This window comes from Palaemon carinicauda, chromosome 28 (genome assembly GCF_036898095.1).
Source record: "Palaemon carinicauda isolate YSFRI2023 chromosome 28, ASM3689809v2, whole genome shotgun sequence".
Taxonomy (NCBI): domain Eukaryota; kingdom Metazoa; phylum Arthropoda; class Malacostraca; order Decapoda; family Palaemonidae; genus Palaemon; species Palaemon carinicauda.
This window is the reverse complement of record NC_090752.1, coordinates 32,378,368-32,393,367: the sequence shown is the minus strand read 5'-3', so window position 1 is coordinate 32,393,367 and position 15,000 is coordinate 32,378,368. Positions and strand designations below refer to the sequence as shown.

The 15,000-nt window shown below is 33.5% G+C and overlaps 1 protein-coding gene across 1 annotated transcript in view; it reads right to left on the bottom strand.

Moving 5' to 3' along the window:
* LOC137621489 (endothelin-converting enzyme homolog) overlaps positions 1–15,000 on the bottom strand; it is a 110,775-nt gene that overhangs the window by 28,982 nt on the left and 66,793 nt on the right. The window contains exons 11-17 of the mRNA XM_068351826.1: positions 11,853–12,045; positions 11,539–11,706; positions 10,992–11,101; positions 9,925–9,989; positions 9,684–9,803; positions 9,356–9,471; positions 4,416–4,494 (exon numbers count right to left, since the gene is read on the bottom strand). Of these exons, the coding sequence (XP_068207927.1) occupies positions 4,416–4,494; positions 9,356–9,471; positions 9,684–9,803; positions 9,925–9,989; positions 10,992–11,101; positions 11,539–11,706; positions 11,853–12,045 (851 nt within the window). The remainder of the gene's footprint in view (positions 1–4,415; positions 4,495–9,355; positions 9,472–9,683; positions 9,804–9,924; positions 9,990–10,991; positions 11,102–11,538; positions 11,707–11,852; positions 12,046–15,000) is intronic.

The following is a 15,000-nucleotide window of genomic DNA, read 5'->3' as shown; positions in this document are numbered from 1 at the left end:
CACCAGAGAGTTGCTAATACATCTTCCGGTGTATTTTGCATCTTCCAGTCTTGGATGGTCTGGGATGCATCTTAGGTATTTATCGAGCTGATTTTTAAACGCATCTACGCTCACGCCTGATATGTTTCTTAGATGAGCTGGCAGCACATTAAATAGTCGCTGCATTATCGATGCTGGTGCGTAGTGGATTAATGTCCTGTGCGCCTTTCTCAGTTTACCTGGAATGCTTTTTGGTACTATTAATCTACCTCGGCTTGCTCTTTCTGATACTTTAAGCTCCATGATGTTTTCAGCAATTCCTTCTATTTGCTTCCATGCTTGTATTATCATGTAGCGTTCTCTTCTCCTTTCTAGACTGTATAGTTTTAAAAATTGCAGTATTTCCCAGTAATCAAGGTCCTTAACTTCTTCTATTCTAGCAGTATAGGACCTTTGTACACTCTCTATTTGCGCAATATCCTTTTGGTAGTGTGGGTACCATATCACATTGCAGTACTCGAGTGTACTACGCACATAAGTTTTGTAAAGCATAATCATGTGTTCAGCTTTTCTTGTTTTAAAGTGTCTGAATAACATTCCCATTTTTGCTTTACATTTAGCCAACAGTGTTGCTATTTGGTCGTTGCATAACATATTCCTATTTAAAATTACACCAAGGTCTTTAATTGCTTCCTTGTTTGTGATTGTCTCATTATTAGGTCCCTTGTATGCATACACCATTCCTTCTCTGTTTCCATAATTTATTGATTCAAATTTATCGGAGTTAAATACCATCCTATTTATCTCCGCCCATTCATATATTTTGTTTAGATCTCTTTGTAGTGAGTTCCTATCTTCATCACAAGTAATTTCTCTACTTATTCTTGTGTCATCGGCGAAACTTCTCACTACGGAGTTTTCAACATCACAGTCTATGTCTGAGACCATTTTCCTATCTTTCCCACAATATTATGCTTTCTCATTTTTTTCTCCAATATGTTATGGTCTACCTTGTCAAAGGCTTTTGCAAAATCTAGATAGATCACATCTGTGTCTTTTTCATTTATCATATTATTGTATATGTTTTCATAGTGAGCTATCAGTTGGGTCTGTGTACTTTTTCCAGGTACGAAATCGTGTTGACCCATATTAAACAAATTATTTTTGACCAAATGGTTCATTATTTTCTTTTTTATTACCCTCTCATACACTTTCATAATATGTGATGTTAGACTAACAGGTCTATAATTGCTTGCCTCTAGTCTTGATCCACTTTTGAAGATAGGGGTTATATAAGCTAATTTATGTTTAACATATATCTCGCTCATATCTATACTCTGTCTTAGCAGTATTGCAAGTGGCTTCGCGATAGTGTTTGCAGTTTTTTTTAACAAAATCGCTGGAACTCCATCTGGTCCGGCTGCCGATCCATTTTTAATTTCGTTTATAGCCGTGACAATATCTGCTTCATTAATATCTATATCCGTTAGATATTCAACATTTTCTTCTCTCATTTCTGTTTCATTATTCTCATTCGCAATTCTTGGCGTGAACTCACTCTTATATTTTTCTGCTAATATGTTGCATATTTCCTTTTTTTCATTCGTTAGCCGTCCTTCAATTCTTAGAGGGCCTATTTTTATTCTCCTTTTATTCATCTTTTTTGCATAGGAGTAAAGTACTTTGGGGTTTCTTTTTATATTTTGAAGTGTCCTTTCTTCTAAGTCCCTTTTTTCATTTTCTTTCGACTGTATAATCTTTTGTTCTGCATTTTCTATCTTACATTTTATTTCCCTCATTTTCCACACATTTTTTTCTTTTGCAAGATTTTTCTTCCACTTTTTAATTTTCTGAAATAAGATCCTTCTGTCTCTTGGTATGCACGTCTTTTGTTTATTGTTTTTTTTCGGTACATATTTTTCAACAATTTTCTCCAGTATTTTGTACAGTATATCCGTATTTACCTGTATATTATCACTTATAAATACATTTTTCCATTCTTTATTCAGTTCTTCATTTATTTCTGACCATTTTATATTCTTACTGTAAAAGTTATATTTTCCATATCCTTCCCAAAGTTTTGTGCTTTTATTAATTCTGTGATCACTTGCTTTGGAATGAACTATCAATTCTATGACATTGTGGTCTGAAATTCCCGTGTTATACACTATTATTTCTTTAACATAATTCACCTCGTTCACAAATACTAGATCTAGGACATTTTCCTTTCTTGTTGGAATGTGGTTTATTTGTTGCATATTATGTTCTAATAGCATATCTTGAAGCTTTTCAAATTGCCTCTTATCTTCTGCGCTACTATTACTATCTTTTTTATATGTATACATACAACCACTTTCTTCTATCCGTTCTTTCCAATCCACGAAAGGAAAGTTAAAATCTCCGGATAGGAGTATATTCCAGTCTTTATGGTTTCTACATATATCATCTATTTTTTCTATTATTATGTCAAACTCCTTAGTGTTTGGGGGTCTGTAAACTACAATATTCATTAGTTTTTCAAATTCAAATTCTACCGCAATCAATTCACATTCTGTGTTGCTGTATTTTTCACATACTTTTCCTTGATTTATGTCTCTTCCATATATTGCGGTTCCCCCTTGATTCCTATTTTTTCTGTCTGATCTATAAGTTTGGAAACCCTTTATCTGGTCATCACTGCCAGTCTCTTGGAAATACCATGTTTCACTTATATTTGATATATCTATTTTTTCAATTTGAGTTAGTTCTTCTAAGAACTCTATTTTCCTTTTAGAGTTACTCGTGACTAAACCCTGTGCATTCATTACTATTATGGTTTGTGTTTCATCCCCATTATTTAATATTGGTAATAATATGGATTCTCCCATGCTTCCTTCCTGTTCTGATATGATGTTCTTTTCTTCATTTCCCGGAATTCTGCCATTAAAAAATCCAACTTTTCTATTATATTTGCTCTTTCGCCTTCATATTTATTTGTGTGTGTATACCTGCAACTGTCCCCATATCTGCACCAACCCCTGGCATTATAGATGCATTCTTTGTAGTTGGGCTCTAAATGTGCCGGTTTGGGTTGAAAGGCCTCATATCTTGGGGCTCTTGGTTCAAAGCGCGGTATATACACGGCCTGCTTTTTTGTTTCTTTTTTTGTTTCTTTTTTGCTTTCATTTTTCTTTTCAGTTTGCTGAGTTTTCTTACTTTCATTCATGGTTGCAGGATGCATATATCGACATTTTTTGTTGTAAATGCATCCTTTTCCTTCTTTTAGGTTTTTGCATATTTTTGGATGGAGATCTCTGCATTCGTCTCCATATCCGTCTAAATACGCACATTTACCATATATTTCATAATTATGGCATATCTTTGGATGCTTGTAGTAGCATCTTTCGCCAAATCTGCAATTCCCTCTTTTCAGCATATTGCAGACTATATCCTTCTTTTCTATTTTTTCTTGTTCTTGCTCTTCCCTAAAATTATGTAGGTCCGGGTAGAGTCTCTTGGGTCTATTATTTGTTTCCATCTGGTAATTTATTTCTTCATAAGTATGTTGTTGGATGGCATCATAGGTTATATCAATGATTTCTTCTGCATCCTTACACATATCCTGTTCATTGTTCTCTTCTTCTTCTTTTTCTTCTATTTCTTCTTCTTCCTCTTCTTTATCTTCAACTATTTGCAGATTTAGTCTCGACTTAATTATATTTTCTATCCAGACTAAGCATGTTGAGCAGAATACCTTTGTGTCTTTATTTTTTATTTTTTGCTGTATTTCAGCACATGTGGGATGTGTTGGGACATGACAGGCATCACATTTTCTAATCAATTGTTGAGGATTATTAATGGAATACCATATCTTACATGTATTACACCATTTTGGCATTCTTTTTCCCATTGCATCAATCAGCATATTCACCATATTGGACTTCTTATTGTTCTTTGATGGAATGTGTTGATTGATGTAGACTTTCTTTATAAGTCTCTTTAACACTTGGATTTTCTTTGGAATTTCTTCTATTATTTTGCTGATGTTTTCCGCAGATTTGCTCCAGTTTATTGGATCATATTGTTTCAATATGTCTGCGAATATTTTTCCGTCACATTGGTTGACGTTACTAGTGACCTCTGTTATCAGACGGTCGAGCTCCTGTTTCGCCAACTCATGGAATTTATTTTTGCTGAGTCCAGCGATGTCTCTCCAAGCCTTGCCCGTGTTGTACATAGCCATCTTGATTAGATTTTTAGTAATTCACAAGATAACTATTCTATGCCGACGTTTTATCCCACTTCTCCGACCTCAAACTAATCACTGACTATTCACGAAAACTTGTAGACGCATTTGTATTTACAACTCACTACTGTAATACAATACCTGCACTTTTGTCTGATTATTATCTTGTATGATAATCTTATCTTGCCTTTAGTCAAATGCTCTTTCTTACCTTCAGTATATGCCCCCCATGCTAGATTTGGAGCTGCCACATCTGCTAGTACTTCATCCAGGTGTATATATGGGTCAATCTTTGATATACCGTGGAGAAAAGGAGGAAAAAAATTGCGAATATTATTAGTTTCCCAAAAATCATTAATTTTATCTGTAGAAAAAGATTATAGAGATTTTGAAATTTTGTTTCAAACTTGACCTCATAGTTTCTTTAAGGAAAAGATGTAATAGAGAGGGACAATTTTTTTTCTTACATTACATTTATATGAACCATATCTCTTTTGTGCATCAAATCTCAAATCCACTAATATGTATTGACTGAACAAGCAGTGTTCTATGTGCATTTAAAGTCCTCCTATACAGCCTCACTCATTTATGACTTATGCGTACAACCCTTTTGTTCATCACTCTTCTCGTTCAGGTAGTCATAGTTTGTCATTGTTCACATTTTTTATTATTTAAGTTCTGTAATTGTAAGGAATTTTGATGTTACTTGTTTTCGGTTATATTTCACTTATCTGTTTATGTTAGTTCTTTTTGTAGTAACAGGATTTAAATCTTTACCAACTCATTGATGTATTGTTCCACTTTTCATTTTCTGTTTCACATTTATCAGTTACCTTTGGTGCTTGGTTTACAGTTGCAAAAATCTTTTCTTATTTTTTGTACAGAATTATTTCAATAAGTCATACCCATCATTCTTTAAGCCATAAGCTATCAAAACACATCTTTGGTTGACAGGCACTAAAGTTTAGAGAATTAGTAGGGAATTTTTATGACTAGCCCTCCCACATCTTGATGATAATACTGTGTATGGTGCAGTGAGTGGTGGCCACTATGCTGGAAGAACTCATTCTTGTTTTATCAAGCCAAGTAATAAGGTTATATCTTTTGCATGTGGTACAATGTCTGTGAGAGGATTTTTTTCCACCTTCTATCAGCTTCCTGGTGGTAGATGGGTTCTAGTAAATCTTAATCTTGATATTCAATGAATCACCTCTGGAATTAGATTTTATATAGTTTGCAGTAAGACTATTATGCTTAAGATGCAGGCTACATCATATGTTGAGACAGTGTATGGTTCAGGATTGATTTATTAAGTGAAGGGATCTTCCAGGTTATATAGTATTCAATTATGATAAATATAATATCAAGTGGGAGCAAATTAGTAGCCTAGATATACCAACGCTATTTCAGTCAAAGTCTTTTAGTGTAAATAATTTACCCTATAATGATAATCATATGACTCGTATTCGTTCAACAGCTTTCATTTCTTCTTCTTTTCTTAAATGCACTTTACTTATGCTTTTCTTTCAAATAATTTTCTGACACTTCACCTTTAAAGAGTGAGCTTTTTCATAGTGTAAGTTAACCCAGTTCACTCAAAAGCCAAACTACACTGAAATATATCCAATTTGTCCTGTACTTTGGTAGAAGCCACGGCTAGAAAATTTCAGTCTGATAGGTACTACCAAGCTAAGTAATCACAGTGAGTGAGATGTAGATATGCTTTAGTACCGTAAAATAAGAAATAAAACGTAGGGAGACAATTGGAGCAGGTTACCATTTTGTTTTGTGAAAGAAATTTAATGTGGGGGCTTGGGTCAAGTGTAATTAACGTTCATATGATAAGCAAACGGAAAGATAGGATTACCATGCTTCCAAGGATGATTTTAAATGGTTTAGTCAAAACATTGTTGGCTTCAGGATGAAATTTACTCCTGGAGTTATACAAACAAAAGATGATAGCACTTGCACAAGGTTTGATGGTAGGACATCAGAACTGAAAGTATTTTGGGTCAATTTCTGCTTCTCAAAAAGGAAGTTGATTTTCCTATGTTCATGTAACTCCTCTTTTAGTACTGCCAAGAAGTTTTTCAGCTCTTTGTGTAATTACGGAATCATTCAAGAATAATTTCAAAGCCGGAAAGTTTCACATACACTGTGGCTTTTGCTTCAGAGACACTTACATTTGTGCAAACCACTTCACAGGTTTGTGCTTATTAATAGTCTCTATGACCCCCGTGATATTTCTGGTGAACACTTTTCCAAAGTAGCTAATGATGCAAATAGGCTTCACAAGATAAGATGCGAAGAGACTGAGCCTTGTTTTCTTAGTCTGAGAGCACCTCTCCTTGGTGCCTCGTAACGTTTTGGTTTGGCACAGCAGTATAGGCTACACTGCATTTCTCCACTGAGTGCTGATTGTTTTTCATGCTAGACTTCTTGTACTGAGCATAAGAAGATAGGAGAAATTCTTGTCACTTGGGATATTAAGTCCTGCTCATCTGAATCGTACCCATAATGCCCTGAAATCAAGTGATAATTGTTCCAATAGCACCTCTGACATTTGCTCTCACAGTGCCTCTGGATTTTGAGACTAATGGATACCATGTTATTGGTCCCTCTGAATCTCATATCAATCTCGAATTCGAATCTTGCTCCTATGAGAACTTTGAATCTTACTCTAAGCATGACTCCGAATCTTGTCCTGATTTGGCCGAGAATTCTATCATTAATCCGACTGCCAATTCATGCAATATGCTAACCACTGTGTCTTGTACTGCTATGGCATTCGATCGTTTTAATGATGCGCATTTTCTAAGTCACTACTATTTCCCTTGAATCTAGTGACAATTAAGAGCAGAATCAACAGGTAATTAGGGATGTAGATTTTTTTAGGAGCTGCATTAAAAAATTTACTTCTGCTGCTTCACGAGTAAATAAAAGACCTGCGTCCTATCAGTCAGTCAACTCGGAGAGTAGATGATAAACTGGTTTAGGTGGTTGAAAAAGTTCTGAAATGAAATTCATATCTCCTGTCATGAGAGGTTCTTATCTCTGAGGAAAAACATGCTTCCGAGGCTGACTAGGCTTCATCAGGGATTTTTATTTTTCTATCATGATATACGTAAATCTGGGGTAGTACGTGATCTCTTGCATTTTCTGCAGCTTCACCAATCTACCCCAACCATTATTAAACCTAAGCCTTCTAGGACACCTTCGCCTCACCCTTTCAATCATGTAGTGTACACAGCCTCCAATTTTCCCACTCAGAAAAAAAATATCTGGTAGCTCTGAAAAGCGCACAGGACCCATGAGAGTCATTCAGAGCTCTATGTGCCTATGTAAACTTGCACATGCACATATCATATGTATGCATTTATATGCATTTATATGCATATATATATATATATATATATATATATATATATATATATGCGTGTGTGTGTATATATATACTGTATGTATGTATATATATATATATATATATATATGTGTGTGTATATATATATATATATATATATATATATATATATATGTGTGTGTATATATATATATATATATATATATATATATATATATATATATATATATATATATATATATATATATATATATATATATATATATATGTATGGGATCAAGATGAAAATATATAAAAAAATCAATCTTTTTTCTATGATATTTACTTAATCTTTCAATCACCACATGATATACATAAATCTGAAATAGTACATGGTCTCATGCATCTTCTTCAGCTTTACCAATCTATTATTAGACCTAAGCCTTCCAAGATCATGAGTATGAAGAGCAATATGACAGTAGGAAAAGTGGAACACTTACAACTCACTACTATTTCATTCACGTACACTGTTTGAGATAATAGCTAAGAGTCTGCGAAGAGTCTGTCTTCATAGCTTATATATGACATGTCTAATTTATTTATTTCCATATTTCCTTTCCTCTCTGGGCTATTTTTCCTTGTTGGAACTTATATCATCCTGCTTTTCCAACTAGGGTTGTAGCATCCATAATAATAATAATAATAATAATAATAATAATAATAATAATAATATAATAGCTTGAGCCGAGGACACGAGTCACAATCTGGTTATCTACACCTTCTAAACCTTTTTATTTTCATCTTCCAGTTTTTATTGAAATTTTATGCCTCATCCGACTCCAGCTGGAGTGGCAGGAATGGTTTATGGATCCCTTTGATCTAGTTGTAGAAAATCACACAACATCTCTGGCCTGGATAAAGCTACCGAAGCAACCCACTTCCATTGGGTTCATAATTGTTCATATAGTCCCCCTATCTTTAATCATTAAGGGTATCCAGCATCGTCACGAAGAGATACGGTTTTCTGAAAATGCTGTGGCTACTGTTACCACACTCTGATGGACATTTGCCTTTTATCCATTCCCAGTAAAGTAGTACACAATTGTTGCTCGGTATAACTGATGAGAGACTACTCTTTTCAAAGCCGTTATTCCTATCTTTTTTTTTACTTTTTTTTTTTCCAGCACCAGGTAGGAATACTAACCCACTCTTTCTTAGTCCATAATTCATCATGACTCAGACTTCAGTAATGATATCATACCTCATATGCTTGGCCATTGTGAAGTGGGGGTTATTCCACTGTATCTGTCTTCACACTCCATGTTTCTAATAAGTATTCAGTCCTCCTCTGACGATTCATTTGGAAGATAATCCTTAGCATCCTCTTGATCGCTAGAGAACCAACTAAATACAGACTTCCTTACTTAAGGTGGTCTTCAAAAAATGATCAACTCTTGATCTTCTTGTCTTCTTTTCTATATGGCCTGGGACAATGCTGCATTCCATATGATTGTCTTCCCTTTTGAATTGTAGTTTAGATGATAGTAATTCGATTGTAATGAAAATAGGATGTTTTATTTAACCGTATGTTTTGGCCTTCCTTTTCCCCACACACTTGTCGTTTACATGGCATATACCGTAAAATGAGTGAGGAATTTGAGTGTTGTATAGGAGGACTAAGCATACACAATTGCCAGTTTTTTTTTCCTGATTATTTGTATGGAATAGTTTGATTTCAGGAGGTGATTGCAACTGAATTTTGTAATTTAAAAATTTACTCCCAACAATAAAAAGACTTACAATGTACTTACATTCAATAATCCATTAACAGATCCATTGATTAGCTGCTGTTCGAGGCATGCCCCATTCTTTTTCAGAGTTTGATCATATCTCATCCCTGAATCGTCTTCACCATTGAATGCCATTCCTACAATGATTGTTAAATAACATTGTATTATTTATGTAAATTGCTTATATTATCATATTGTCACTAGAATAAGGTTAAATTCATTGAGCTTTGAGGAAACTACTGTTGGTTTTGGTACTACTGTAGGTGTGATAGGTATGACTATTTTTCATATGATATATCATGCTATAATATATATTCATTAGATATCAAAGAAAAACTCTTCTAGTTACCCGTTAAATCAAAGGCATGCAAAATCTCATGGGCAATCGTGTGTCCCATCCCTGCATAATTGATATATGCAGGAGCACCTTCATAGTAGTATGGGGGTGACATGGCCCCATGTGGAATCACTGATGAAATATAAGATTCAAAATATTACTTCATAAAAATAATGCACATCACCAATGTTTTCACATTTGTAAAAATAATAATGGCACCATAAGATACATTAACATAAAAACTTTTACTCACAATGTTTATTAAGCGGGTAGGATGTAACTCCTCTGTTTTTGAAGGGGGACTGCAGCAAGCTCCATCTATAAGAATTTTTTTTTATTATTTATGTGATTCCTGAGCATTATTATGAATTGAAATAAAATTCTCAGGAAACTATTAAAAACCAATTGCTTTTAATCACAAGTCTCTATCCCTAGGTTGAAAAGCATTCACTTTAATGACTAGATTGAATCATTTCGCTATTATTATTATTATTATTATTATTATTATTATTATTATTATTATTATTATTATTATTATTACTAAGATACAACATTAGTTAGTAAAGCAAGATGCTACAAGGCAAAGGGCTCCAACAAAGAATATAACTTAATGAGGAAAGGAAAAATGGAAATAAACTACAGAAGTAATGAACAAATGAACACCTAGAATATAATATTTTAAGAACAGTGACAACATTGAAATAGATTTTTTTATATACAAACTATAAAAACTTCAAAAAACATGAGGGCAGGAAATTAGATAGAATAATGTGCCCGAGTGTACCCTCAAGCAAGAGAACTCTACCCCAAGATAGTGAAAGACCATGGTACAGAGGTTATGGCTTTACACAAGACAAGAGAACAATTGTTTGATTTTGGAGTATCCTCCTAGATGTGCTGCTTACTATAGCTAAAGAGTCTCTTCTACCATTACCAAGAGGAAAGTGGCCACTGAACAATTACAGTGCAGTAGTTAGCCTCTTGAACAAAGAGAAAATTGTTTGGTAATCTCAGTGTTGTCAGGTGTATTAGGAGAAAGGAGAATGTGGAAAGAATAGGCCAGGCTATTCAGTGCACTGTATGTGTATGCAAAGTAAAAATGGAGATTTTATCAGAGAGAGGGATCCAATGAAATACTGTCTGGCAAGTCAAGTATGGACCCAATAAATCTCTAGCTCCAGCATCTGAATTTGTGGGTGGTGCCCTGGCCATCCTACTCCCTACACATTTAAAATTTCATACTTCACCAGTACCTTTTTAAATATTCAGTTTGATATATAAAAAAACAACATAAACTTTTGGGTTACCATTTAGACTTACAGTGGTCTGTATTCACTTGGATCATCTTCTCGAGTTTTGTACACTCTTTCTCTGTAGTATTTCATGAGCCTTATGTAGTTCTCAGCAAAGTTATTTTCATTTACACCTATCTGTGGAGAATGAATCTCATCTAATTAGGTCTGAAATATTAGTTTAAGTCTTATACATAGGTTTATAAATTCCAAAAATTTCTAAACTATAGCATGAATAATCCCAAATTTTTGTCGCAACGAATTAATGTAAACTGCATTTTGTAGTCGGATATACACAAATAGGGAAATATATTTATCTAACTGCCTCATCTCCATCCTGGAAAACTTTTGATATCCAACAAAATGGGATTTGAGAGTGTTGGGGTAATTTTACGGTAGTTTTTATTACATTGAATGAATCTTGAGTTTTATTCTTTTAGAAATATTTTCAAATTATTGATAAGACTGAGGCACAGCATGTACCCTGTGTTTGAGCTTATTAAATACAGTATTACATAACTTTCATTGATAAGGACAGAATGTTTGAATGGGTATTAAAAGTCATAGAATCTCACATTGATATCATTCTTATTGTCCCTAAGTGCTTGCCTGGCGTCACCCAGGCCAGCAAATTCTACAGCCATCATATCCAGCTTGTCTATGAAGTCAGTGCGGGATTCCAGCATTGAGTCTTTCACCTGAGACTTCATAAGGGCATGTGTATTTTGAATCATTCGCGTCATCTGCAATGATATTTATCTGTGAACTATCTTAGAGTTTTTATGAAAGTCATGTCAGTACCTAATTTCACAGAAGAAAATAGTGGAGACAACTAGATAGATACAGTATACAATGTCAATTGTAACAGATGTGAAATTTATTGCCATACCTGATTCTCGACGGTATTCCTTCCAGTCATTTGCTTCAAGTAAAGATATGAGACATAATCATCCATAAATTTGGTAACTATGTTTAAACAGTAATTCTGACTTCCTGCCGGTGCACCTTGTGGGGTGATCAAGTTGTCATAAATATGTTCCACCCACAATAACTGCATAATACTCTGCATGATTGGTTTCTGCCTGAAATAATCAATAATAATTAGCAATGCCTTAAAACAGGAAATGCCGTGTTTAACATTGTTGTCGGCTAATAACTATTCCTATGTTGTGTTTTAAGCAAAGTCGTCCTCGGTGGCAAGTGACAAGAAACATGTGGCAAATGATGTGCAACCTAGTGATTTCGGATATAGTGCCAAATGATGTGTAGCTATTTTCTTTGCTCAGTCAAAATATTTTTTGTATATGAAAATACGGATATAACTGCTCTGAGGGGTACTGCAGTTGCCAGAGGCCATCTCTTTACACCAGAAGAAAAATTATGTATTTTATATAATATTGTCATAATTTTTAGTGTTGCGAATGAAGTGAGGGTACTTATATGAAATATCTCACCCAACCTATAACCCAGTCATTCCCTAACCATAGATATCGGAGCTTGGATTGGGGTTTCGGGGTGGGGTGGGGGTAGGGGGGGGGGGGCAGCTGATATTTCCAGCGACGGAGTCAATAACTCCTATACCAATAATTATATTCAAATGAAATTTTAAGGGATTATTTAGATATATATAACCTTTATTTCTGCCAATATTCATGTACATACTTCCTATAGGCATGCTGGGGCGGTCACTTTTGTTCGTAAGTGACGACTTTTAGCCAAACAATCAAAGAGGAAGACTACTCGTAGATTTCAGAAAATGTCTACATTCGTATGGATACCATTTTTCGATATTCTCGTACAATTACTCGTATAATACTTTATATATCTAAATGAAATTTTCAAGGATTTATGGGATGGATATTTACTTTGTTCATCCCAATTCTCCTCATGATATCTGCCATAGAAAAGCCACATTTTTTTTTTATTTCAGTATGGGTTGAATGGTTATTTTTGGCGGTGGAGTAAATTGTTCCTAGAATAATTCAGCTGATATTTTCCACAGCGAGGTCAATAACTCCCATATCAATAAATATATTCAAATAAAATTTTAAGGTATTATCTATGTATATATATGCATACATATATATATATATATGTATATATATATATATATATATATATATATATATATATATATATATATATATATATATATATATATATATATACATATATATATATATATATATATATATATATATATATATATATATATTATACATATGTATATATATATATATATATATATATATATATATATATATATATATATATGTATATATATATATATATATATATATATATATATATATATATGTATATATATACATATATATATATATATATATATATATATATATATATATATATATATACACACACACACACACACACATATATATATATATATATATATATATATATATATATATATATATATTTATTAACTTTTTTCTACGTATCTTTATGTTTATACCTCCTATAAGAATGCCCTGACTGTCACTTTTATTCGTAAGTGACGATTTTTAGCTTAAAAATCAATTAGGAGTCGCAAACTACTCCTACAGTTTTACAGATATCCAAATGATTTTCACATGGTGTGACGAATGTTATATGCACTACATTCATACAAATTTTCGTATTGATGCTTGCCACAGTAAAGTCATAATAGCCATTTTTCGATATCCCGATGAGGTCAATTTTCGGCATCTAGGTAAATTACTCGTTTAATACTTTACATATCTAGATGAAATTTTCAGGGATTTATGGGATGGATATTCACTTTGTCCATACCAAGTTTCCTGTTGATATCTGCCATATAAAAGCCACAACAAACGCGTTTATTCTGGTATGGGTTGAATTGTTATTTTTGGGAGTGGGTGAATTGTTCCTAGAATAATTCACATATCCAAATGAAAATTTCACGGATTGATGGAAACAGTTTCTCTGTTCTTGCCAAATTCCATGGTAATATCTACAATTGAAAAGACACAGCTATCATATAGCTTTCTTACATATAATGTTAAATGTAGCAAGATTACAGTGAACTGCGTGTTAGTAAGCGACATCAACAAAGGACAATACCGATCTCATAAACAATATTTATCCCGAGTTCACGTAGTTTAATATCATTAATGTTATTACTGTATTACTATAATCATTGTCATTGGTGTTGCTGTGATGTTTTTATCACTAATTTGGTTCAAATCTAGAATGATAATACTACTGTATATAGATATCATCTTACAGGGTGTTGCAAAATATACCTTAAATCTGCACTCTTTAATGTAGACATTAACAGTTCCTCCTTTACATAAACCAAATGGCTCAGTCGCTCCTTGTCCAAAGGAAAAGTCAACCCTTTTGACTGATGTGTGTGATAGTAAGCAGAGTAATGAGAAACTCAATCTTCTTCATTCCTGTTTTCCTGAGACTAGACAAAAAATGTTCCGTGAAATTAAAACACACTTGATGGACCTCGATGCTTATGGAAGTGCAGACCCAAATGGTGTTTTGCCTTTGTTTTTATAAAGGCTTCTGAATTCTTGGCTCCTAAGTTTCTGTTGTTGCCTGCAAGATGTTCTTTTTGCATGCTTTAAAGAAGTAGTAATGTTACTCCATTAGGTAAATGTGTTTATGGCAGCTCTAGATCAGTTGATTGCCACCTAATTTATAATCTAAAATTTTTAATGCCTTTTGGCAAAGCATCTTAATAGGCCTGCTGAAGATAATAATCTGTTCCCTAGTTTGCAGTTTGGCTTTTGTAAAGGCATTTGAACATGTGATACCCTTTTTAAAATTTCTAATACTGCAGAGCAATCTCTTAATTGTGGTCAGTAATTTCATATGATTGGTCTTTATTCCAGTGCTGTTTTTTTACCATGTTAATCATAAATCCCTTGTTTTCAAACTCAAACAGTAAGTGTGTCTTTCTCAACATCATTATCGGATTATTAATCAATCGAATGCAAAGAGTTGTTGTTGATGGACAGCATAGTTAGTATTGAAATTTTAAGTAATAGATTGCAAAGAGTATT